The 26,259-nt window shown below is 39.3% G+C and overlaps 1 protein-coding gene across 2 annotated transcripts in view; it reads right to left on the bottom strand.

Annotated features, from left to right (window-relative positions):
* fbln1 (fibulin 1) overlaps window positions 1-26,259 on the bottom strand; it is a 40,329-nt gene that overhangs the window by 1,608 nt on the left and 12,462 nt on the right. Inside the window, exons 12-17 of one of the 2 annotated variants that reach the window (XM_046860141.1) lie at window positions 24,684-24,809; window positions 24,327-24,446; window positions 24,105-24,236; window positions 23,250-23,373; window positions 13,667-13,812; window positions 13,434-13,571 (exon numbers count right to left, since the gene is read on the bottom strand). In XM_046860141.1, coding sequence (XP_046716097.1) covers window positions 13,434-13,571; window positions 13,667-13,812; window positions 23,250-23,373; window positions 24,105-24,236; window positions 24,327-24,446; window positions 24,684-24,809 — 786 coding nt within the window. Of the gene's footprint in view, window positions 1-13,433; window positions 13,572-13,666; window positions 13,813-20,164; window positions 21,138-23,249; window positions 23,374-24,104; window positions 24,237-24,326; window positions 24,447-24,683; window positions 24,810-26,259 lie in introns of those variants that run through there. The other variant, XM_046860142.1, reaches the window with a different exon arrangement.

Here is a 26,259-nt window from a genome sequence, read left to right as displayed (position 1 = left end):
AACAGCCATTCCATGTCACGACATTCCATCTTTGGAACATTATCTTGCTGATACAGTTACTTAGTGCAATGTTTCAGTGTACAATAGACCCTCATTTGAGCAGATTTTACTCTTCCATACATTAAGGCCTCTATAAACCAAGCTTCATGAGCTGAGAGTTTACAGAACAGACTACAGAGTTCTAGGTTTGCAGAGATGCACTAATTAGTGGTGAAATCACAAGTGGAAACTTAAAGTGGGGCAATAATCTAAAGGAGGCCTTCGGTGTCACCTCTGCATCTATTTAACTTAAGCATTCATTCCATTTACTATTCCCATGATAAATCTCCACTCCTTTTTAGAGCCACCAGGGATTTACTATAAAGTTTTTACCACTATGATAAGAAGTACTTTCTGGGGAATTGATGTGAAGTCTTGAGAAGTATGGTTCTTATCTGGACCTGGGCTTTATATTTCTTTGCTCATTGTGCTGTAGTTGAGACCTCCATTGTCAAGTCTAAGACAGGAGTTTGAGGCTAAGTCAAGTTTAAGACCAAATAAAAATGAGACAGGGCCAGTATTATAACTAAAAATTAAAAACCACATATCAGATTCAAAACACGGATGCTTGCCTACAAGCATCAGTGGACCAGCACCATCTTACCTCAGAGACCTCATCACACCTCACACTGCACCACGTTGTCTAAGATCCTTCAGCACTACTCGACTGGTACCACCTTCTCTCAGAATTAGTGGTAAGTATACTTCTTCTCTACCTACCTCTTCCTGAAACACTCAAATTAAGCACTTTCAAAGTTTGCTTTGTAGAATTCAAGAATTATATTTATATTAAGTTTGTAATCTAGTGTACCAGTGTTGATTTATTAAATGCTAGAGACTCAAAGTGCTTTTGTACGTCGCTTTGGACAAGGGCGTCTGCTAAATGCAAATGTAAATGTAAATGTAAAAAACAAAACTTATGGTGATAGAGTTTGGTGATATCGTTGTTGGTCAATATATGCTGTACATAAGATTGTACAGCTTGTTTTACAATATTGTCAAACTTAGAGAGTACATAATACTTACAACAGAAAAGTTATGATATAATTACTTATATCTACGTATATTTAATACAATTATTATATTTATAAATAACTGAAAACAAAACTAATCATACATTTCCCGATCAGAATCAATTGCCATAAATCATTTAAAAGTTTAAACGTTAATTACATACAGTCTGAGTAGGACAGGAGGTTCACTGACCAGCTGGTTATTCATACAATCTGTTTCTGTTTATGGCAATATTGTAATAAGTTCCTGAGCAGATAAATGGCCCGCAAAGGAACATACTTCTTTGCTTATTCAAGTATTTCTCTCACAACAGCTGAATACTTCCTCTCAGCTGGAGGTAGGATATGGGCTGCAAATGCAAACACATGTCTAATACTGTCTAAGTTATACATGTACACCATTAAGTCTAAAGCATATGTAGAATAACTGGGCAGCTGGGGATCAGAAATAGCTCTAGCAACTAGTCTTATTTATCTAGATGCCTAATTTAGGCATCATTACCAGTTAGGATGTCACAATTGTGGCCAAGCCAGCAAGGGGCTACTTGAAGAAGACAGACTCCATACTGGTGAACTCTCTCCAGATGTCCCAGAAGCATAGCAATGGGGGGTATACAGGCATGGCCTCAGAGTTCAGTCCAAGAGGAGCTGGGTAAATAAAGGAAAACCGGAGGGGACAGTGCAAAGTCTCTCTAGTCGCAAACAGGTTGTGCTCTGTAAAACTTCCTCCATATTTGCTTCACCACTTCTGGGTGGAGACTCCATTCCCCAGGCCTTGGCCCTTGCCTCGAAAGGGCATCTGCTACCTGGTTTAGGCACCCTGGGATGTATACTGCCCACAGTGAACAGCTTCCTTTGGGACTACAGGATGACCCCTCATGTCTGGGAGGAAATGCTTCAGCACTAGAAGCATGGCCAGCATCTCCAGGCAGTTGATGTGCCTCAAGAGATAGGGCCCTTTCCATAGACCTTGGGTGGAGTGGCCACTCATGACTGCCACTTAGCCCATGAGGGAGGCATCTGTCATTAATATGTGACGACAAGGAGCTCCCAACATGGGGCCCTGTGACAGGAACCATGGTTTCTTTCACATGTCTAAAGCCCGAAGGTTTGCCGCATGACCTTGATCATGCGGCGTGGGTTGCACCTCCGGGAAAACCCTCCGGTTCTGAGCCACCACTGCAGGGGTCTCATGTGCAGAAGGGCAAACATATATCACATTGGACGTAGTTGCCATCAAACCAAGCAGTCTTTGAAATTGCTTTACAGTGAGTGACTGGCCTTCTCTTACTCTCTTGACAGCCGTGAGGATCGACTCGATTCAAGCAGGAGACAAGTTCACCTGCATTGTGGTTGAATCCCATACTATGCCTAGATAGGTGGTCCTCTGTACTGGAGAAAGCACACTTTTATTGGCTTTTATTTTCAAGCCCAACGTCTTCATGTGGGCGAGAACAACATCTAAATGCAAAGTCAAACAATCATCGATCTAATACAGTATGCGGTTTAGAGGAGCAAGAGCTGCATCCACACACTTGTGAAAGTGCGAGGTGAGAGTGCAAGAAAAACCTGATATTGTTAAGCTTCGCCCACAAAAGCAATTCTCAGGAACTTCCTGTGTGGAGGAAAATGGGTATATGGAAGTATGCGTCTCTCAGATCTATCGGGACGAACTAGTCCTTGGACCTGATTTAAGACATGACTTGTTTCAGCGTGAGCATCTTAAACCTAAGCTTCATGAGTGAGATCTGAAATGGGGCGCAGCCCCCCATCCTTTTTGGGAGCTATGAAGTACCAGCTGTAGAACCCGAACTCTCTGTCAGGGGAAGGGACCACCTCGATGGCCTCCTTTCTCAATAGAGTGTTTACTTCTTGTTGCATGACCAGAGTGGGAAACACCCTGTTGAACCGAGGTGGAAGAGACCTGAACCGAATCTTGTAGCCTCTATCTACGGTGTGCAGGGCCTATGGAGACACATTTGGCAGGATTTTCCAGGCTGCCAGATAGGCTACTAAGGGAATCAGTCTCTCGAGAACGTCCTATGGCATGCCTAGAGCAGCTAGAGAGCTAGAGTGTTCTAGAGGGCTCCTGGGATGCCGCAGGCCACCCAACACCGCTACGTTCCCAGGCAAAAGCTGAGGGAGGCACTCACTGGAGACCGCTGTGCCCTGAAACACTGAGTGGCAGCATTAACCAAACAATCTCCTGAGGGCACTGAGGAGAAGCGGGCACAGTGTATTTTGTAGCCAGCTTTTAAGCACCATCATAGCACAGAAACTGCTCTAGTTAAAATCACTAATGACCTGTTTTTAGCTTCAGACCAAGGCAACATCTATCTGTTAGTTCTGCTAAATCTTAGTGCTGCATTCGACACTATAGATCATGATCTCCTACATTGCTTACAAAATTACATCGGCATTCAGGGACAGGCATTAAGCTGGTTTAAATCCTACCTGTCTGATCGTTACCATTTCGTAGATTTAAATAGAGAACTATCCAGGTTAATGCAAGTAAATGATGGGGTGCCACAAGGTTCAGTTCTAGGACCCCTGCTTTTTACAATAAACATGTTTCCCTTGAGAAATATTATTAGAAGGCATGTGATTAGTTCCACTGTTATGCTGATGATACCCAACTATATATCTCATCGAAATCAGACGATACAGGTCAATTGGCTTGATGAGGCTGTTCAGCTCATAGATTATCTGGTGCTGTATTGTGTAGCAGGCAGCCCCTTCCTTACACATTAAACTTTCTTTTTGAGTGTGTCAAACAATTAAAAGATTGGATGACTCATAACACTCTATTAATAAATCTTGATAAGACTAAGATTTTGCTCGGCCTAAAAAACAGTACACAGAAGCTCCAGCATTTCAACCAACATTTAGAAGGATTTTCTGTGACTACTAGTTCAACAGTAAAAGACCTGGGAGTTATTTTAGACAGCAACTTGTCTTTTAAAAATCATATCATCTATATTACAAAAACAGCCTTTTTTCACCTTAGAAATATTGCTAAGCTAAGAAACATGTTATCTATATCTGATGCAGAAAAGATCATCCATGCATTCATGATATCCAGACTGGACTATTGTAATGCATTACTAGTTGTCCTGCATCATTAATAAACAAGCTACAGTTGGTCCAGAATGCAGCAGCCAAAGTTCTCACAAGGTCGAAAAAATATGATAATTGAACCCTAATCTTATCATCCCTACACTGGTTACCTGTTAAGTTTCGAATCGACTACAAACAACTACTTCTTACCTACAAAACACTTAATGGTTTGGCTTCTATTTAACTTTATAGTCTTCAAACACGCTATAGTCTGTCAAGCTCCTTGAGATCTCAAAACTCCGGACTTCTAGTAGTTCCTAGAATAGCAAAGTCCACTAAAGGTGGTGGAACATTTTCACATTTAGCTCCTAAACTTTGTAGTTTTCCTGACAGTGTTCGGGGCTCAGACACACTCTCCCAGGTCAAGTGCTTAGCAAGGCCAACACATAACACACATCACATAATAACCATCTGCTTCAGTACATCTGATCACATGCACATTAAGAACTTGTGCCTGTTAATATCATGAACAGGAGCTATGCTAATTCCTCTCCACTGCTTCTCTCTCTCTACCCATCCCGAGGCATCCTGAGGTTGCTCCAGCTCCAGTCACGTCCCACCTCATGAAGATTGTGGACCTTTAAAGAAGTAGATGCCGACCCTACAAACATCCTAAACCATCTAGAGAAGTACAATTGAGAAGTACGCCATTTGGATTCCACTTCATGTGGAGTTTTGACATTGGATCTCTTTGAGTGTTTAAAGGCTCTGGCATGAAGAATCTGGTGTTGGATTTATGATGATCGCAAATGTTGAGCTATTTATGAATTGCTCAGTAGCTCCTGGTTCCATAAACTCAAATATCTGTGTGAAAAGCACTATAGAAATAAACTTGACTTGACTTGAGTTTTGTAGCTTTCTGGTCACTACATGACCCCGCCGGTGACGCCACATGCTTCCCAGATTACACAAGTGGTTCAGAATGTGGTCACGCAGAGGCGTTCCCAAAGCATTGTTGACGTAGCTCAAGTTCCTGAAAGGGAACAAAAAGATTGAGACTAGTTTTTGTAACACACCCACAAATGGTAGCACAAGGCTGCATGCACAGTCACAGGAAGCAACAACCTTGTAAAGTCAATGTGCCAAAAAACATCATCCTGTGTACATCAGGAGCTATACAACTGGTGCTATTCTGACCATGTTGCTCTCCCCACACGTGAGTTTTTTTGCCGGAAACAACATGATCTCACTTCCACACCCATCCTACTCGCCAGATTTGGCTCCTGTGGACTTCGCCATCTTCCCGAAGATGAAGATCCAGCTTAAACATTGCCTTTAACACCATTGCACAGATCTAGTGCAAATCACAGAAGGTCTTTCACAGGTGCTTCCAGGACACATTCCAGAAGTGGCAAAAACACTGGGAGAGCTGTGCTGTGAAGGTGATAATGTGTAAGGAAGGGGGGGTCCCTGGTGGTCTAGTGGTTAGGATGCTGCGCTCTCACCGCTGCGGCCCGGGTTCGATCCCCGGTTGGGGAACCAACCCCAGCCACTCTCAGTGCTGGTCCCAAGCCCGGATAAATGGGGAGGGTTGTGTTAGGAAGGGCATCCAGTGTAAAACATGTGCCAAATCAAATATGTGGATGATCCGCTGTAGCGACCCCTAATGGGAGAAGCCGAAAGAAAGTTTATTGTGTAAGGAAGGGGCTGTCTGCTAGACAATACAGCACCAGATAATCTATGAGCTGAACAGCCTTATCTAGAGTAGCCAGCTATTTGCCCCAGAGCAATATGATAAAATGATCCTGCACCATTTGATCAATTACCCTACCGCTCTATGCTAACCAAGCACACTCTACAAAACCCAAAAGGTTTCTAGATCATTCTCTTACAGCATGCTACTTTCCAGCTGACCATTAGCTATAATGATAGAAGGATAGAATAATGATAGACAGGATAGAAGATAGGGAAAACACTGGAAGTGTCCCCTAGCTTGTGCTATAGTCAGAATATTGTAAAACTTTGCCATAGGTATGCTGCAACCAAACGTTGTACTTTATACAGTATGTCTTTTTTTTTTCCTATTAAACATGTGCTGCTTTATTTATTTTATCAATACATTCTCATAAGTATGTAAAAGGTAGCATTGGGTTAAATTGAATACTTTTTGAATGGCTTTTAATGTCACTTGAAATTCAAGTCCAAGTTTACAATTTACAATTATATACCAAATTTAAGCATTTGAGCATTTTATTTCAAGATAGAAAAGAGCATAATAGGAGACCAGAAGATATCAGCTTCTGTACCACTTTTTAGCAGCAAGAATAACAAGCCATGTGTAATGTGCAAGGACAATTTTTTATTTTATTTTTTATTTTTATAAAAAATAAAAAAAATTATTGTTTTCTGCTGTTCAGCTGAGCCTCAAAAACTGAATAAGTCCTACAGAGAAGCTGCGAAGCAAATAAAGATTGAAGAGCCCATATTCTAGAATTAAGAGGTACATTACAAGAAAAGCAAGTGCACCACTATAAAATATAGATATCTTATGTGGATCTTGTAGTTTAAGTCAAATGCAATCATTTAAACATGAAATTTAAAGTAGCTACGATACTTGATGCTTTTCATGAAAATTGTGGTATTGAAATAGATTTATCATCTTAAATGCACCATCATAAGACTGCATACATGAAAATGTATTGTTGCTTATCGAGTTAACTGCATAAAATCAACAAAACTCATGACCAAATCTTTCCCCTACCAGCTAGTAGATTCAAGATACGTGGACAAGGTAGCTTGTTCTAACAAATCATTTGGAAAAGTATCGAGACACATTATGCCCGAAAAAAATCGGTTGAGACCCACATATAGGTTTCAAAAAGAATGTTGCTTGATGAAAACCTCAACAATAAATCAAACTGTGAGACTGAAAACATAATGTACATGCTTAATGTTCTGAAATGACCTCTTAGTGCTGGCAGAAAAGTCAGTTCTTAAGTGATTCTCTGCTCTACCATGCATCAATAACATGGTCACATTTATTTTTCATTATTTCTCCACCACTAAATGGTAAAAGCATTATGGTCCATGTCCATGTGTTCATGCTAGAGCCTCATTAGCGAGAACGAGTAGTTCCACTTTGAGGGTTAAGGATGAATTATCATTGTAAAGAGAACATGATGTGCTCTGATTTTGAAATAGGTCCAATCAGGTTTGAGGGCAAAATGTCTAAAATGATTTGTCTTCGAAATAGCTTGCTTTATGCTTTAAATATATTTGAATATATTTTTTAATAGACATACAAATAAAATCAAGACGCTCCCCAAAGTCCCTAAACTACAGCCAGCCGGCCGAATACGGCCCGCCCCACAGCCCTCTGAACAATGCCAGAAACACATCTAGAAAATTTTCATTTAAATATATGTTTTACATATATCATGTCTGTATTTGATAATGAAAGTTGGCTTTTTAACTAAACTTTCCATTAGTTATTAATAGAGGCCTTAGTACTGATAGTCAGCAAAAATTCATACTGATAGTTTTTCCGGCTTTTTGTCCGCTGTCATACCGGTAGCGGCCTCTAGAGGTGATTCACTGACCCCACGTGCTGTTTGTTTTTACTGCACGGAGCCCGCTGTACTATTATAATTATTTGAAATGTATTATTTACATAATTATATTAATTAATGAATATATACATATTTTTTCCTTTAGCAAATGTTCATGTTTTTTTTTTTTATAAAAGAATAAAGTGTAAAATAAAGTTATTTTGCATGGAATTACATTTTACTATTTCACATGGAGTGTTATGTTTGATATTTTATCCAGTAACATTCGCTCAATCCGTAGAAGCAATGGAAAAGTCAATAAAAAAAAAATCAAATCAGGTGAATTGCAGTAAACATTTATCAATCCTGATGTCTATAAAGGCTTCTCTAGTGAAGGTTTACATGTAAACAGTACAATTTATGGTTTTATGGTTACACCAGCTTGGGAAAGAAGCATATGACATCGCATCTGTAATGAGCAGGTTCAACACTAGGAACAAATGCAAAGTATGAGTTGCCTGAACCACAGTATTGGATAATCACATGCTAGCCAACAAGTGATCCACTAAAAGAATTGAAATAGACCAAATAGCAATGCTCAGTCTACAATGGAAAGCCCAGTAAGCTTTTCCCCAATGGGCCACCAAAGAGGGCACAAAATGCCTGGCTAGGCATGCTCTGGGCAGTTTTATACAAACACCCTCCAGCATCTTTAATATAAGAAAGTCTTTTTTCTGACCGGTTTCATCTAGAATGTGCCTCGCATGGTCTAATTTCTTTTTTTGCGTTTAAACTACACATGCTCTACTGATTAGGATGAAAGCATGAATGGAAAATAAATTTTGTCAGTGAGCTGATACTCTAGTTTTTGGGGAGTCCCTTTCTCATGTTGCTGTATAACCCACTGGTCCCCAAAGACCGGTCTGTGGGTCAATCGGTCAAAACAGAAAGAATACATAACTTACATTATTTCCGATTTATTTATTATCTGATTCTAAACAATGTTTTATTTTGGAAAATTGCCAGATTCCCCCCGCCGCATCTGTCTATGACTCACTCTTGATCCATGTCAAGATGCCTCGGTCACATGTCTTACCTACACCCGCTACCTTCATAAAGGGGCTGCTCCAGCCGCTAACACATAATACATTACCCAAAAGAATTAAACCCCCAAGCTAGAAAATGAACAAAAAACAAAAGAGTGGTTTATTATTATATTTAGAAAATACCAGTTTTTATGCCGGTCGTATCATTTTATTTTTTCACCTGTCCGTGAAAATATTGTCTGAAATTAATCCGAAAAAGTTTGGGGACCACTTGTATAACCCATAATCCTAATACCCAATTTCTATCAATTATAAAAAACTTTTTTTTTTCATACATAAATCTGTAAAATCCGTCTGAACGGATGCCGAACAGATTATCCTGTGACATGGATGTGCTGGCACCCTGCGTGATGTTATCCAGTGTATAATACAACAGTCAGTGTGTAAAACACCCTGAAGATCCATGAAGTTACTGAGAACTTTGGGGATGGATTTGGACTGTAATTAATATCAACCGTCTACTAAAGTGTCTTAGAACCACAGGTTGCATGAACAGCTTGGCATTTAGCACTCATCACTGAACCCCTCAACACTAATAGAACGGTAATTATTGGACATTCTGTGACACCCAGATGAGGACAGAGTCCCTTTTAAGTCTTGTTCCTCTTAAGTTTTTTCCTCATGCCATCTCAGGGAGTTTTTTCTGTTCTGCAGTCACCACTGGTTCACTCATTAGGAAAAAACTTACAACTTATAGGTACTGAACAGTGCGTCATTCTTTAAAGACTTCAGTTTTTAGCAGGGTCTTTCTTAGCCTTGGTTATCATGTGAACACATTTTTGGAATATGCAAAAAAGTAGCTTTTCTTAGTGAGTTTCCACTAGAAGTCAGCGAAAGACAAACTGGCTATTTTATGGCATTAACAACAACATTTTTCTTTACAAATTCTTAGGTTTTAAGTCAAATCTCAAACAATGTCTTGATCATATCTTGTGACAGGTATGAACTCTTGTGAATTCTTTAAATTGCTCTTAAAGGTTGTTGTTTCTTTCAGTTTTGTGTTATTGTGATGATTTCAGGGTAGCAGTCAAAGATAGACGAAAGGATCATATTTTTCAAACTCACACACACTCATACTCACACACACGTGCACACACCGTCCATTCAGAAAGCCTAACACGGTTCCATTAAATTCCATTGGTTTGTGTGAAGGACAGGAGCCACTGCCAGTGGCACATACCTAAACACAGACAACCTGTCTATTGAGTCACTTCCCACCATGATGCCATTCCGATACAAGTTAGTTCATTATTTAAAGCCGAATCATACCACAGGTGCATAATCCCTATCCAATGTTCTGAATTCTTTTCCAAATCATATTTTTCCAATTGTTTTATTAATCAACCCTTGTTGTTAGTCCGAATCTGGATCTCTTTAAATGAAAAGGCAACTCCTTCAATTTTTTCAACAAGCGTTCTTTCCGTTGTTGGCAGTCTGAGGAATCCGAAATGCGCGGTTTTCTTTAGGCTTGAATTTTGGCTTTGCTTATGTCATTAGTGGATCAAATCCAAATGAGCATATGTGCAGAAAGATCTGATGTAACAGTACTTTAGAAGATAATATGAAAGAGGGGACTGTTGCACAAAGGTGTGCATGGAAAATCTCGCACATCTCTACTACCTGCATCAGACAAACACAGGGTTATTCCAGTCTCGTTCAATACGGAAAACGTTTTACTCATACAAGACGTACTGTATCTTACAGGGTGTAACGTACTGACTGCTGAGAAAGCGAATGGCCAGTAAAGGTGTTATAAACAGATATGACTGAAGGCATCATGTTTGCATTATTTCATATCTCAACTTAAAAAGAGGCGTTGATTCCGATGCCTCAGCAAGATCTAGTTTTGCAGTTTGTTCTACTAGTGACAGATGCGAATGAAAAAAGCGGATGCTCTTTTTTTTTTCGTTGAAGTCGCTTGGCAAAAGAAAGCATCGCGCAAAAATGAAAAGTATATGTCATGTCATATCTAGTTTTGAATTACAACAATGTTTTAGTGTGATATAAAAAAAAAAAATCTAAGATTATAAGAGAAGTCGTAATATTTTGGGAAAAAAAGTCAAACTTGTGGAAAAAAAAGTCAAAATATGTTGAGAATGAAGTCAAAGCAATATGAGATTAAAGTGGTAATATTTTGAGACAAATCACAGAATTGCGAGAAAAATTTAGCTGTTTTGCATAAAAATGGATGTGGAGGATTCGCCTAAATTCTACTTTAGGCTAGGATTTAGCAATAAGGAAATGAATTACAATAAAGTCGTAATATTTTGAGAAAAATGTCACATTTATGAGAATAAATTCGTAGCAGTACGAGAATAAGGTCAAAGTTACGAGAATAAAGTTGAAATTATGAGAATAAAATCGCAGCAATATAAGAATAAAGTCCATATGCCCCAACGCATTGAGACATCGGCGTCAGAAACATCAGGTCAATTTCTTTGATTACCATCCTTATAGTCTCTTGAGAAACAACATATCCAGTAACCATTGATATCCTTTGACTCAACCCACTGGCCGTCATTTCGGACTGCACAAAAGAGGCAGTTTCCAATGTCTGTCTGATTGTTTTCATCAGAAAAAAATAAGTTTCCCATAGAACCGCTGCAGTGTCCAATTTTATGACTTATAATTCAGTGGAGTGAAACGTTTCTCGCAATTCTGTGATGTTTTTATAAAATATTACTACTTCAAACTCGTATTGCAACAAATTTATTCTCAGAATATTTTCACTTTATTCTCATAATATTTACTTTGTTCTCAAAATATTTTGACTTTATTCTTATACTGCTTCCACATTATTATCGTAATTACGACTTTATTCTCAAAATATTTCAACTTTATTCTTATACTGCTATGACTTAATTCCCGTAATTTCGACTTTATTCTTAAAATATTTTGCCTTTATTATCGTAATTACGACTTTATTCTCAAAATATTTCGACTTTTATTCTAATACTGCTACCACTAAATTCTTGTAATTACGACCTTATTCTCAAAATATTTCGACTTTATTCTTATACTGCTACGACTTAATTCCCGTAATTTTGACTTTATTCTTAAAATATTTTGACTTTATTATCGTAATTCTGACTTTATTCTCAAAATATTTCGACTTTTATTCTAATACTGCTACGACATAATTCTCGTAATTTCTACCTTATTCTTAAAATATTTCGAATTTATTCTCATAATTACGACTTTATTTGCAAAATATTTCGACTTTATTCTTATACTGCTATGACTTTATTCTTGTAATTTTGACTTTATTCTTAAAATATTTAGACTTTATTATTGAATAGACATTTCCAAACGGAAAATCCTAATTGATTCTAATGGATCACTAAAGAAACAAAAACTCGTAGAAAACCGAAGAGAATAATTTCTCTGTGTAAAAGGATAAGTAAAAGGATATGGGATGCACAATTATTGAGGCAAAATGGCCTAAAAGCATTTTTGTGAGCAAATTCGTTCCATATGCTCCCCCCCCACCCCATCATTTCCTCATTGTCAGCATAGTCACATAGACTTGTGATGCCTCTGTCTTTGTCTACTTTGCCACTGTAGGTCCTTGTCATTAAATTCCTTTGCATTAAATGGTGAAACTTAAATGGTATGTGGGAAAAATATTCGCAATAAAGGCAAATGAGGTTTTTATATCGTGGCCAAATCTGTGGCTCACACGCCAAACCAGACACTACAGAGGACTGGAGGGAACAGCATGTAACAATGAGCAACTGCATGAATCACACATCATGACATGATATTAGCATTCCACAGAACCATGGCTGCCTGCTGTTTGAATGACTTGTGCAATGTTTGTTGTTTTCTTTTTTTGGACTCTCCCAACAGGATTTAGCTGAGAAACAAGACATTCACCTTCTGGTTTGGGACATTTAAATATGTTGGTTGGATAGTTGAAAAGGGCAAATCTGTTATTACTGATTAAAAAAACCCTAACAAATGTACCTAGAGGTAAATGGGTTATGTTTTCCTTTTGTGCAATCTTCACCCAACAGTTTCTGTGTCAAATATTCCCCCATATAATAGTGTTAATGTCTCCCCCTCGACACGCACCATTTTGTTAACCTTCCTATCACCCAGTTTACAAAGATTTTACAACAATAACCGTTTTGTCCCTGAAAACCTTTTTGGGATCTTTCAAAACAGACATGAATAAACAAAGCTTGCAGTTACTGAGTCAAGTGAAGTCAGCTTGGCCACAAGAGAAAAAAATGTGCATCGTGAAAAAAAAAAGTGCCTCATTCATCTAAAAGGATGAACACAACATGAACAGCTTTTTCTCTAAAGGGGCCATGTAAAGGCTGAAGTGACCACAAAAGATGCAAGAGACTCTTAAGGCCTATCATCAAGTGAACCAGTGCTGGAAGAGTGGTGTCACGATCACCTAAGTGGAATAAGCATCTAAATGCTGTTTCCAGGCCTCTTGATCTTCTTGTCTCTCTCTTTCTCTCTCTTTTTCTCCCACACAGAGACACATATGCAATTGGTTTGTTTAGTTTTTTTTTTTTAAAGCAGGAGAATTTTTTTTTTGTGATGCAAAATTAGGTCAGAAAACCACTTGAGACAAATTAAATTTCCAGAGAACTGGGCCCCAGGGTTCAGTCTGTGATCATTGGGCATTGTTAAACAGATGCCAGAGTGCCACTTACCCACAATCATGCCATGCTCGAAACGTTTAATGATGTCAAACGAGTTCTGGATGTTTCCGCTTTGAATGTCATAGACGATCTCTGGGGAATCCATATGTGGATAGTGGGATGAGGTTATGGATCTCAGGAAAACGATTTCTGGCAAGAGAAAATAATAATAATTAAAAAGTCCTTGTGTCAGAGCATAATCTTTTTTAACATAATTTCACATAAAAGTGTTTGAAATAACTTACCTTCTGGTTTAGTGAATTCTCTAAAGGTAGGCAGAGAGATGACCGTGTGTGAGATAGAGTGAACAGGATCCAACGCACAGGTGATATCATTGGGTTGGCAGGATTTTAAACAGCGCATAATGTCCGAGCGATCGATCCTTGGTCTGCTGTAAAGACAAAGAGTGTTTAAAGGCTGTTTAAAGGGATGGCATGAAGAAGCTAATGCTGGATCTGTGAGGATCACAAATGTTGAGCTCATAAAACTAGGATTCTTCTAACCATATAGACTGCATAAGACTGCAGAAAGAACATTACTTATAATCTTATACTCCAGTACTCATGTTAGTTCTCTCTCTCCAGTGTTCTGTATTGTTGAAAGATTTATGATCACATTCTTGATGTCACCCAAATGAGGATGGGTTCCCCTTTTGAGTCTGGTTCCTCTCAAGGTTTCCTCCTCATAACATCTAAGGGAGTTTTTCCTTGCCACAGTCACCACGGCTGCTCATCAGGGATAAATGCACACCATTCACCTTAAATGTTGATTACTGTAAAGCTGCTTTGAGACAATGTCTGTTGTGAAAAGCGCTATAGAAATAAACTTGACTTGACTTGACTTGACAAAGAGATTGTCTTTTAAAGCGATGCTTAAACCAAGTTTGGAACTATTGTTTGTGGCAATCAGGAAGGAATACTGTTGCTTTAAATTGATGATCAAATGAACATTGATGGGATGCCTTCCATGAACATCACACCACAAATCCTGATGCCCAGCAGGCAAGTGAAATGTCTACTATCCAAATATTATCAAAACAAATACAATGGGCATTTCTTAAAATTGAACTCGCATTTCAGCCAATCGTTTTTTCGGAGTTGGGATAGAATAAGAATAGAATCAGAAAAGAAGCCAAAAATCACACCAGAAAAGAAACATGGTGGTCAAGTTTCCTGTTCGCCACTTGTTGAATTTCTCCTGTTTCTCCAGGATGAAGCTCCGACACAAATCCTAAAGCCTGTTGGTAAAAACATTTGGGTTTTGTGAAGCAGATTTAACTTTATATCCAATAGTATCCATGTAGAATTTATGGGGAAGTGAGTTGAGTCTTTGAAAACTCAGACTAGACGACTCTCAAGTTTCAGCAAGGCTGTGCAATGAATTAATTTTGTTTGTGTCACAGGATAATCAGAAGCAGATTTGGTCATAAGAAGAGTTTTGATTTAGGACCATTTTCCCAATGACGCATTTTTCCAAGTTACCCGTTTGGCTCATTAAGCAATTCGGAGGAAATTTCTTTATTATTGCATTTTCTATGTAACCATGTTTTTAACATCTGTATAGTGAGAATGTTTTATATATGCATGAGGCGTCAAACCAGGACTTTTGAATGTATAAAATAAAATAAAAATTTTAAAGAGTGGAAACTGCATTTATTTGTAGACATTCTTCCCTGCTACATTTATAAACTAATCCCAGCGTTTAACCAATGTCTAAAAAGACTTAGCATAGACAGATTTGTCAATACGCCTGAACCATCCTAGGACAGTCCGCTTTACTTCGTCATCAGGGAAGCACCATGGGATCGTCACTGACGTACGTATGGCCATCTTTAAAACATTTACACCATTCAAATGTCTTCCTTCCATCACCATCACCTTCAGCTTCCCAAGCAAGGCAGTTGTCAGCTTGGCATTGTGTTTGGGGTTGTTATTATTTTGGAAAACTGCGGTTTGGCCCAGTTTCTGAAGAGAGGCATCATGTTCTGCTTCATAATGTCACAGAACATGTTGAAATCCATGTGTCCCTCAATCAACCGCAGCTCCACAGTACCAGCAGCACTCATGCAGCCACAGACCATAATGCTACCACCACCATGCTTGACTGTAGGCAAGACATAATTTCTTTGGTCCCCCCACCAGGGCATCACCGCACATGCTAAACACCATCTAAACCAATCAGGTTTATCTTAGTCTCATCAGACCACAGGTCATAGTTTTAGTAATTCATGTCTTCAGTAAACTGTTTGCTGGCTTTCTTGTGATCCAGCTTCAGAAGAGGCTCCTTCTGGAACGACAGCCACGTAAACCAACTTGTTGCAGTGTACGGCGGTCTGAGCACTGACAAGAGGACCTTCTGCTTCTGCAACCACTAAAGCAATGCTGCAGCACTCATGTATCTGTTTCTGCACCTGACGCAGGTCTGTTCCCAGTGGAACCCGTCTTGGAAAACCTCTGTATGACCCTGGCCACTGTATTGTAACTCAGTTTCAGGGTGATACCGATCTTCTTTTAGCCTCGGCGTCTTTGTGGAGAGCAACAATTGTCATTCTTAAATCAGACAGTCTTTGCCATGAGGTGCCATGTTGAACATCCAGTGGTCTGTATGAGAGAATTGTACTCAAAGCACCAAATTGTAACTGCTTTAATACAAGATATACAAATTTGTATGGTCCTGTCAAGCAGACAAAAACATGAACATGATGAAAAGGGCATTTTTCGCCCGGTTAAACGACGTACAGCTGGTATCACTTAATGTGTGCTCACTTTTGTTGCCAAATATTTTGACAATAATGGTTACATGCTTATTTTCAGAGGACAGTAAATCTGTTCTGCTATACAAACTGCACATTGACTACTCTAAAATATATCCAAAATTAATTTTCATTATTCCTTGAGAAGATATATTAAAACGGTTGAAATGTGAGGGGTGTACTCACTTTTGTGAAATACTGTGTGTGTGTGTGTGTATGTGTATATATATATATATATATATATATATATATATATATATATATATATATATATATATATATATATATACACACAGTACAGACCAAAAGTTTGGACACACCTTCTCATTCAAAGAGTTTTCTTTATTTTCATGACTATGAAAATAGTAGATTCACACTGAAGGCATCAAAACTATGAATTAACACATGTGGAAGTATATATGGAATTATATAAATAACAAAAAAGTGTGAAACAACTGAAAATATGTCATATTCTAGGTTCTTCAAAGTAGCCACCTTTTGCTTTGATTACTGCTTTGCACACTCTTGGCATTCTCTTGATGAGCTTCAAGAGGTAGTCACCTGAAATGGTCTTCCAACAGTCTTGAAGGAGTTCCCAGAGATGCTTGGCACTTGTTGGCCCTTTTGCCTTCATTTTGCGGTCCAGCTCACCCCAAACCATCTCGATTGGGTTCAGGTCCGGTGACTGTGGAGGCCAGGTTATCTGGCGCAGCACCCCAAGTGCTCTCCTTCTTGGTCAAATAGCCCTTACACAGCCTGGAGGTGTGTTTGGGGTCATTGTCCTGTTAAAAAATAAATGATGGTCCAACTAAACGCAAACCGGATGGAATAGCATGCCGCTGCAAGATGCTGTGGTAGCCATGCTGGTTCAGTATGCCTTCAATTTTGAATAAATCCCCAACAGTGTCACCAGCAAAGCACCCCCACACCATCACACCTCCTCCTCCATGCTTCACGGTGGGAACCAGGCATGTAAAGTCCATCCGTTCACCTTTTCTGCATCGCACAAAGACACGGTGCTTGGAACCAAAGATCTCAAATTTGGACTTATCAGACCAAAGCACAGATTTCCACTGGTCTAATGTCCATTCCTTGTGTTCTTTAGCCCAAACAAGTCTCTTTTGCTTGTTGCCTTTCTTTAGCAGTGGTTTCCTAGCAGATATTTTACCATGAAGGCCTGATTCACACAGTCTCCTCTTAACAGTTGTTGTAGAGATGTGTCTGCTGCTAGAACTCTGTGTGCCATTGACCTGGTCTCTAATCTGAGCTGCTGTTAACCTGCAATTTCTGAGGCTGGTGACTCGGATGAACTTATCCTCCGCAGCAGAGGTGACTCTTGGTCTTCCTTTCCTGGGGCGGTCCGCATGTGAGCCAGTTTCTTTGTAGCGCTTGATGGTTTTTGTGACTGCACTTGGGGACACTTTCAAAGTTTTCCCAATTTTTCGGACTGACTGACCTTCATTTCTTAATGATGGCCACTCGCTTTTCTGTACTTAGCTGCTTTTTTCTTGCCATAATACAAATTCTAACAGTCTATTCAGTAGGACTATCAGCTGTGTATCCACCTGACTTCTGCACAACACAACTGATGGTCCCAACCCCATTTATAAGGCAAGAAATCACGCTTATTAAACCTGACAGGGCACACCTGTGAAGTGAAAACCATTTCAGGTGACTACCTCTTGAAGCTCATCAAGAGAATGCCAAGAGTGTGCAAAGCAGTAATCAAAGCAAAAGGTGGCTACTTTGAAGAACCTGGAATATGACATATTTTCAGTTGTTTCACACTTTTTTGTTATGTATATAATTCCACATGTGTTAATTCATAGTTTTGATGCCTTCAGTGTGACTCTACAAGTTTCATAGTCATGAAAATAAAGAAAACTCTTTGAATGAGAAGGTGTGTCCAAACTTTTGGTCTTTTATATCTAAAAATAAAACCCAGCCATTAGGGTTGCACAAGCCAGTGTACTCTTAGTGCCGGTCCCAAGCCCGGATAAATGGGGAGGGTTGCGTTAGGAAGACCATCCAGCGTAAAACATGTGGCAAATCACAGATATCGTTAGCCAACTGGGTACCGGTGGAAATTTGGCTACCGTTGGCCAAATGAGGAGAAGGAGAGAAGGAAGATGACTACAGAGACAGCAGCAAAACGAGAAGTAGAGGAGAGTGAAGGTTAGGGTTGGTTTTTATGGATGTGGTGAGGAAGACATGCAGGTAGTTGAGTTGAAAGAGGCAGATGTACAGGACGGGGGGTTATCTAGACCGATGATCCACTGTGGCGACCCCTAATGGAAGAAGCCAAAAGAAGAAGAAGAAGAAGAAGAAGAAGAAGATATATATCTATATATATTAGTGGTGTCAAAATGTTTAGAGACTAATGGTTTTAACTGGTGCTATTCTCACCACATGCGTTACCACATTTGCGATTTCATCAAGGATAGAACAAAGATTAAACGTAAAATTCTGCATGAAACGTGGCAAATCTACAAAGGCATTTAAAACAACATATGTTTGACAAACGGCGATGCTGGAATTAGTTATTCGAGGTGTTCTGAGTGGCATCCGTACTTAAAGAGCAGAAGAACATCACTGGACACTGGAAGACGACGAGAGATCAGGAAGACCTTCAACGAGCTCAACCCCCTGAAGAGTTCTTACAAATATCTGGTAAAAATCTAATGTCAATAGCACCTTTAGAATTATATTTACTGAGAAATATGGTGACGTGTTCAATACTTATTTTAACCGCTATATATATATATATATATATATATATTTGAATCGATTGACAGCCCTGATATATATATATATATATATATATATATATATATATATATATATATATATATATATATATATATATATATATATATATCCATGTACCAAATAAGTTACCAATAATATTTAATAATAGTATTTGCTAGTTTAATTAATACCAGCTAATCTAATGTTTGAGTATGATTACGAGGAAAATACTTTCTCAGTTGATTTGATTTAACAATAGTAAGACAATTATGGCCTCCAACTGAAACACAAAAGAATGCGCAGCGGTGTTAGGGCTGAGATTAGTTAACCATCCATCGATGTGTTCTTTCATCGGGATGCAGAAGCTGCAGCGAAACCTCAAGGCCTGGATCAGGTTACAAGCGTTCTTTCATGCTGAGAGGGGAGAAGCCCCTGACAGAAAAAGTCAAGCCACCACCGAGCATTGACTTGTAATTAGCAATTAGCGGGTGGGTCCACGTTTTGCTTAGATCTGAGCCAAAACCACAAAATGTTCTCCTCACCCATAATAACTCGCCTTGTGCACGGCACGCACAGAAGACAACTCGTGCAACTCGTGGCAACAGTTACGATTGACCATAGACTGGATTTACAAGGACATAAAGACCCAAACTGAACTCTTACTTTTAAGTTAACAGCTTGGATAACATCAAAGCTGGACATGAGTCTAATTATGCCTCATAATCATACAGGAGGTGGTCTGAAGATACACTTGGAAGGAAATTATCTTTCTTTAATATGTCAAGACCCTATGGTCAAACACAAGTTCCTTTTTTCTCTGGTAATTGTTATTTATAGTCAGCATGTTGATAAAGCCCCAACACAAACTCTGAATCCCATCATTCTTGGTGCACAGTGGTGATGCTTCTGCACCACAAATTGTGCAGACCACCATCCAGAGCCCAGTCCCATAACTCAGTGTCAGAAACTAAGTAGCACACATCCACGCTTGGTTTTTTTTTATCAGTATTTTAAGAACATGCTCTGCCTGAGCGGCTGAACATCCTCTTGCGGTAGGCGAACCCCGTTCTCAAATGTAACTGTACGTTAACTGAATTTACAGTATTAAAAATACTGCAATATTCAAAAGAGAAATGTGAATCAGACGGCTATAAAAAAAACCAAAAGGAGCTATTCCAGGAACACTTGTGTGAATGTCTTTGAAACAAATTAAAGTAGGAAAACATATCAATTACACTTTTTTTTCAATTTTATTGTGCTAACAGAAAACAGACACATTGCTCTTATGAATGGATGACACCAGATAGCTTTGGTTTCTCCAAAAGCTCCATCTAGTGGCTTCAAATTATAAACACAGCAAAAAAATAATTAAAATTGGACAACATTGGCCACATTATAAACACTCGCCAGACCAAGACATTCTCATCTGTTCAAAAAACTCTCTAATGTTCCCCCTAATGCACGTGTGGGGATACGACTGGTTGCCAAATAATTCTTAAAATTGGGGAGATTTCTATTATTCTCATGTTTTATTCTTAAAAGAAATAAAGGAAAAGCACCTAAACTAAAGGATCAAGATTCCAAACATGACATAAAGGTACTAAAAGTACACAACAAACATTACAAATGTTCCAAGTATTTCATACAGCCATATGAAACTGATATTATTTGAGAATATTATTCAAGTAAGCCCAACCCGAAAACCAACCCACTTCTGATGCACCTTTGTCAATCTCATTCATTTCATATTCATACACTATGGAACTTTCAACACATGAGTAAGTGTTTCATTTCTAATCAAAATCAATGAAAATTTCTAAGGATTACTAATCAGTTTATCATCATGTAAAAAGACTGAATTGCTAAGATCTTCATCAGTTACAAACACCCGAATTTTGGAAAGGTAGGTGCTCATTCTCATCCAACGCCACATTGTCATTTTCACCGAAATTTCAAAGTCCTGCGGCACGGCAATTGGCTTCTGGACAATAATGACCGCTCCGTTATCTATGTACTTTGTCTCAAAGTAGCCTGCCTGGTTTCCATCCACTATGTCCACCTGCAAGTTGTCCCCACCCTCCATGTTGGAAGGGGCCATTCGGAAGATGTTGGTGGGTACGGGGATGTTGGTGGGAAAAGTGAGGTGGTAGTAGGTTATTCTCACAGGCAAGGCCAGGCATTCTCTATTCTCAGAGCAAGGCAAGCGTTCACAGCGACTGCAAAATGGGACAGAGAGAGAGAGATGGAGAGGAGGGAGATGAAAGAGGAAAATGTTAGGGTGATGCAGTGCTGGACATGCAGCGAAGGTAAGTAACGGCACACTTTTTGGTGGAAACAGAGCCATACTAATAAAACCTTATTTTCATAAAAACGTTTTAATTGATGTATATTTATATATACTGTAGTGAAACTAAAACGCATTTATCTGGGATAGTATAAATTTTCATCTCCATACTTTTCCAGACTAAAAAGAAAGATTTTCCCTAAAGATTTAGAAGACCATATTTACCATCTGAAATAATGATTTTAAATTCCAACTATAACATTCGTTACGTTACATTCTTGCTGATGTATGTCAGACTCAGAATCTCTGAGGTTTTCCATGTGTTTAGTCGCACAGTCGGGGGGCGCTGTACTTTCTTGGCAACTACTGCCACACAGCGTGGCAACCGGTCACAGTTGTGCAGACCCAGAGTCGGCTCCTAACTCATCGAAAAAACACCTTTAAATCTTTAAAATGAACGAATCTTTTTTGAGTCATTCAGTTCATTTCGTACCTTTGGTCGGAAATAAAAAAATGTTTGCCTCCCATAACTTTGACTATAGTTCCACATATACATATATAAATATATATACAGTATAACTGCTTATCATCTATGGGAGTCACGTGACAATAAAATGAATGACTCCGACTAGCAAAGTGTAGAGAGGTGAACTAATCACATTAAAGACTTTTTCAAAACAAACGAATTGTTAATGAATGACACATCAATAGTCCACACTGAAAACGTCGCTTTTTGAAAACCCTCTTCAAACGAAACTACCGTAATTTCCGGACTATTAAGCGCACCCATATATAAGCCGCACCCACTGAATTTGACAAGGATTTTAATTTTAAACATAAATAAGCCGCACCTGTCTATAAGCCGCAGGTGTCTACACTGAAACTAATTAACTTTACACAGGCTTTAACGAAAGACAGTGTCTGTTACACAGTGTAACTGGTGAAATATGTTGTGGCTCCTTTAAGAGCAGAGCGGCATTTTGGGAATAGCCTGCCGCCGCATCTTTCCGCTATTACTGCATGTGTGCAAGACCGAGGAATATGTCCTTTTTATTTTCTGATGCTCATTTCTAAGTTTCTTTGACTTACCCGTAACGCTGTTGCCAAGAAAAATAAAACAGCACGAGTTTTGGAAACCTGTGCTTATATGATTTCTGTTGCAACTGGAGTTAGCGAGCTCTCCCATGACCCAGACTCAACACGTTACAACGGCTTGTATCTAAACAGAAGCCTACCAAGAAAGTCATTGTTCACTGTCTTCCTCCTTCCTTTCACAACAATTTCTCTCGGGAGTTTATCTTTTGGCATCGTCGTGCAGCTTTTCCGTTTCTGTTCGGAAATTTCATTGGTCTAATGTTATGGGGTTCAGTTTTTTGGCTTGAAGTTTGTGAAACTGGGAAAAACCCAAGAAAAATCCATAAATTAGCCGTTGTTTAAGCCGCGGGGTTCAAAACGTGAAAAATAGTATAGTCCGAAAAAAACGGTATTTGAAAATAATGGCACATTTTAAGTCATTGCTACTGTGTTTCAAAGCAGCGGAAAGTAAATAAGCGGCAGGTGGAAATGATGCAGTACAGGGATGTAAGTGTTTTCAGACGTTTCAGTGTGGATGAGCAACTTTTGGGAAACGATAGAAAACGAAAGTGTGGACACGGAGCAGTTTTATACAAAAACTAATCCAGACCTGGAAATCACTCAAATCAAATTCCATACTTTATCATACTTTTCCAAAAAGTGTAAGAACCCTGTTCCCTGTTCTATAGAACTTTTAAAAACACAAAACCTTCTACTTTTCAGCATCTATCTTTTAAACTTTAAAAAAAAATACAGGCTACATTTGGCAAACATTAAGCATTAGGATTTAAGCAATTATAACTATATTGCATGCAGTGTTTCAGTGACAAAGATGCCCACAGAACTTTAGCCACCCATCTTACACATTTGTGATTTTCCTGACTTTTGCTCACGTGCAGTTGTCTGATGTCAAATCATAATCAACTTATTGTGTGTATATTTTGGTAGAAATCGACTATTGTGTACTTACTTCTCACTTGAGCGCCTGTAGTTGTTAGGACAATCGAAATTCAGGCATCTGAATCCTCCTTGAATATTAAAGCAGCTCTCTGTCTCGGAGCAAGTGTGCGACCCGGTCACACACTCGTCGATGTCTAGGCATGAGATGAGAGGCAACAGACAATATTGTCAAGGTTGTAAGCAGAGTTGTTCACGATTGACTTTTATGGTTGTCCATGTTACATTTCAGGACACTGGAGTTGTGCGCTGAACGATGATAATAAAGTTGATTTGATTTGTTGTGATTTGATTTGGTTCGATTTAAATCTAGGGCAGTGGTGGTCCAGTGGTTAAGGCTCTGGGTTATTGATCAGAAGGTTGAGGGTTTAAGCCTATTGCCAAGCTGCCACTATTGCGACCCTTGAGCAAGGCCACTAAACCTCAGTGGTCCAGGAGTGCTGTATCATGGTTCACCCTGCACTCTAAACCCTCAGCATTCTAATTTCACAATGCTATGCGAAGAAAGAATTTTACTGTACTGTGAAGAATTACATGTGACAAGCATAAAGTACGTTTCTTTTCTTTCTTAATTGTCTGGGCTAAGTACAGTCTCATAAAATTAGAGTTAAATTGACATTTATGACATTTGGCACACGCCCTTATCCTGAGAGACTAACTACAGTCTTATTTTTCTACAACTGTGCAGTTGAGGGTTAAGCGCCTTGCTCAAAGGCCCAGAAGTGCCAGCTTAGCGGTGCAGAGAATTTAACTCAAGACCTCCTAATCAAAAGTCCAACATCTTAACCACCGAGCTACCCCTTCCTTGAATGTGGTTTACAATTTGAAAAAAAAATTCAAAAAGACAATTTATAATTTATTTTTTTACCCTGACAGCTCCGTCCATTGGGGGCAAGTGTGTAACCCTGAACGGGGCACGTGCAGTGGAAGCTGCCTGGTGTGTTGTGGCAGCGGTAGGAACAGATGTGCCCTCCAGTGGGCAAAGCACACTCATCAATATCTGAGAAAAGAAAACGCATTACGTTTGAACATTTTGTATAATAAATATAGATAAAAAATCCGAACCTTCTGTTTTCTATCCATTACCTACCTTCACATGTAACTCCATCCACATCACTCAGCTGGTAGCCACGGCGACAGTAGCACTGGTAGGAGCCGTAAACGTTAGCGCACTCTTGACTGCAGGGATTGGTCTCACACTCATTGAGATCTAAATGTCAGTCAGCCAGTAAGAGAGTAAGTACAGTCACCATTTTTTGATTCAGTACAAACCCTCACGATTGGATTCGTTTGTAATAAATGTGTTTACAAAGCGGCATGATAATTTTCTCCAGTTCAGCTAAAACTATTAAACTATTACACTGATAAAATTGATAATATTAAAGTATTTCCTTTATAACGGTGAATTTATTAAACATCATTTGTAATGCTCTAACTGCTGTCTTACCTTCACAGTTCCTCTCATCACTGGCTAACTTGAAGCCTGTGGTGCAGCTGCACTTGTAGGACCCCAGAATGTTGTCACATTTATGTGCACACAGACGGCCAGGATAGTGCCGGCATTCGTTAACGTCTGAATTCAGAGTAAAATGAGATTAGACATGGTAATCTTTTAGAATCATATATAAACAATGAAGGGCCAGGAACTAAAGGATCCTTTATGTGTTGATAAAATGACACTAGCAGAAGATGAATGCCTCAGAAAAGATGTATATAAAGTCTCAGAACAACCAGTGTCCCAACTACCTAACACACACACACACACACACACACACACACACACACACACACATATATACCACATGTCCAAACGATTGTGGACGCCTGACCATCATACCCATATGTGATATTTAAACATATTTTTCCAGCTTTGTTCAACCTATTTTTGCGTTTTGCTGTGTAGACATGGATGGTGGGTTTTTATTTGGATGGATGGATGGATGGATGGATGGATGGATGGATGGATGGATGGATGGATGGATGGATGGATAGATAGATGGATGGATAAGTGGATGGATGGATATGATTCTTGGCACTCCACTCTTCTGTGTAGGAATGGACAGACTGATGTTGGGATGGATTGATGGGTTTAGGGATGGATGAGTGGATGGAAGGGTGGGCTGGTGGGAGGGTGGGTAAAGGGATGGATGGATGGATGATGGATGGATGGATGGATGGATGGATGGATGGATGGATGGATGGATGGATGGATGAATGTAGACATCGATGGGTGGGTGTAGCAACAGATGTGTGTTTGGGTTAGGATGAATGGATAGATGGATGAGTCGAGTGATTGGTTGGATGGATGGATGGATGGATGGATGGATGGATGGATGGATGGATGGATGGATGGATGGATATGATTCTTGGCGCTCCACTCTTCTGTGTAGGAATAGACAGACTGATGTTGGGATGGATTGGTGGGTTTAGGGATGGATAAGTGGATGGAAGGGTGGGCTGGTGGGAGGGTGGGTAAATGGATGGATGGATGGATGGATGGATGGATGGATGGATGGATGGATGGATGGAGACATCAATGAATGGGTGTAGCGACAGATGTGTGTTTGGGTTAGGATGAGTGGATAAATAGATGAGTCGGTTGATTTGTTGGATGGATGGATGGATGGATGGATGGATGGATGGATGGATGGATGGATGGATGGATGGATATATGGATGATGGATGGATGGATGGATGGATGGATGGATGGATGGATATGATTTTTGCACTCTACGATTCTGTGGATGAATAGACAGACTGATGTAGGGATGGATGAGTAAGGATGACTGTATGGATAAGTGGGTATTTGGTTGAATAGATAAAGTTGGATTTCAGTTCTGACTTTGGCAAATCATGTGTTCTTGGAGTTCTCTTTGCGCAGTGGGCATTGTTATACTAAAACATGTTTTGGCTTCATCGTTCCTGTAGAAGAAATTTATAATGCAGCTGAATACAAAGTCATCTGATTCAATTGTGGGTCTTCAACTTTGTGGCTAAAGTTTGAAAAAGAACCACATACAGAC

Source organism: Silurus meridionalis, chromosome 10 (assembly GCF_014805685.1).
Source record: "Silurus meridionalis isolate SWU-2019-XX chromosome 10, ASM1480568v1, whole genome shotgun sequence".
NCBI lineage: Eukaryota > Metazoa > Chordata > Actinopteri > Siluriformes > Siluridae > Silurus > Silurus meridionalis.
The sequence above is the reverse complement of the archived record's forward strand: the minus strand, read 5'-3'. Positions and strand labels throughout refer to the sequence as shown.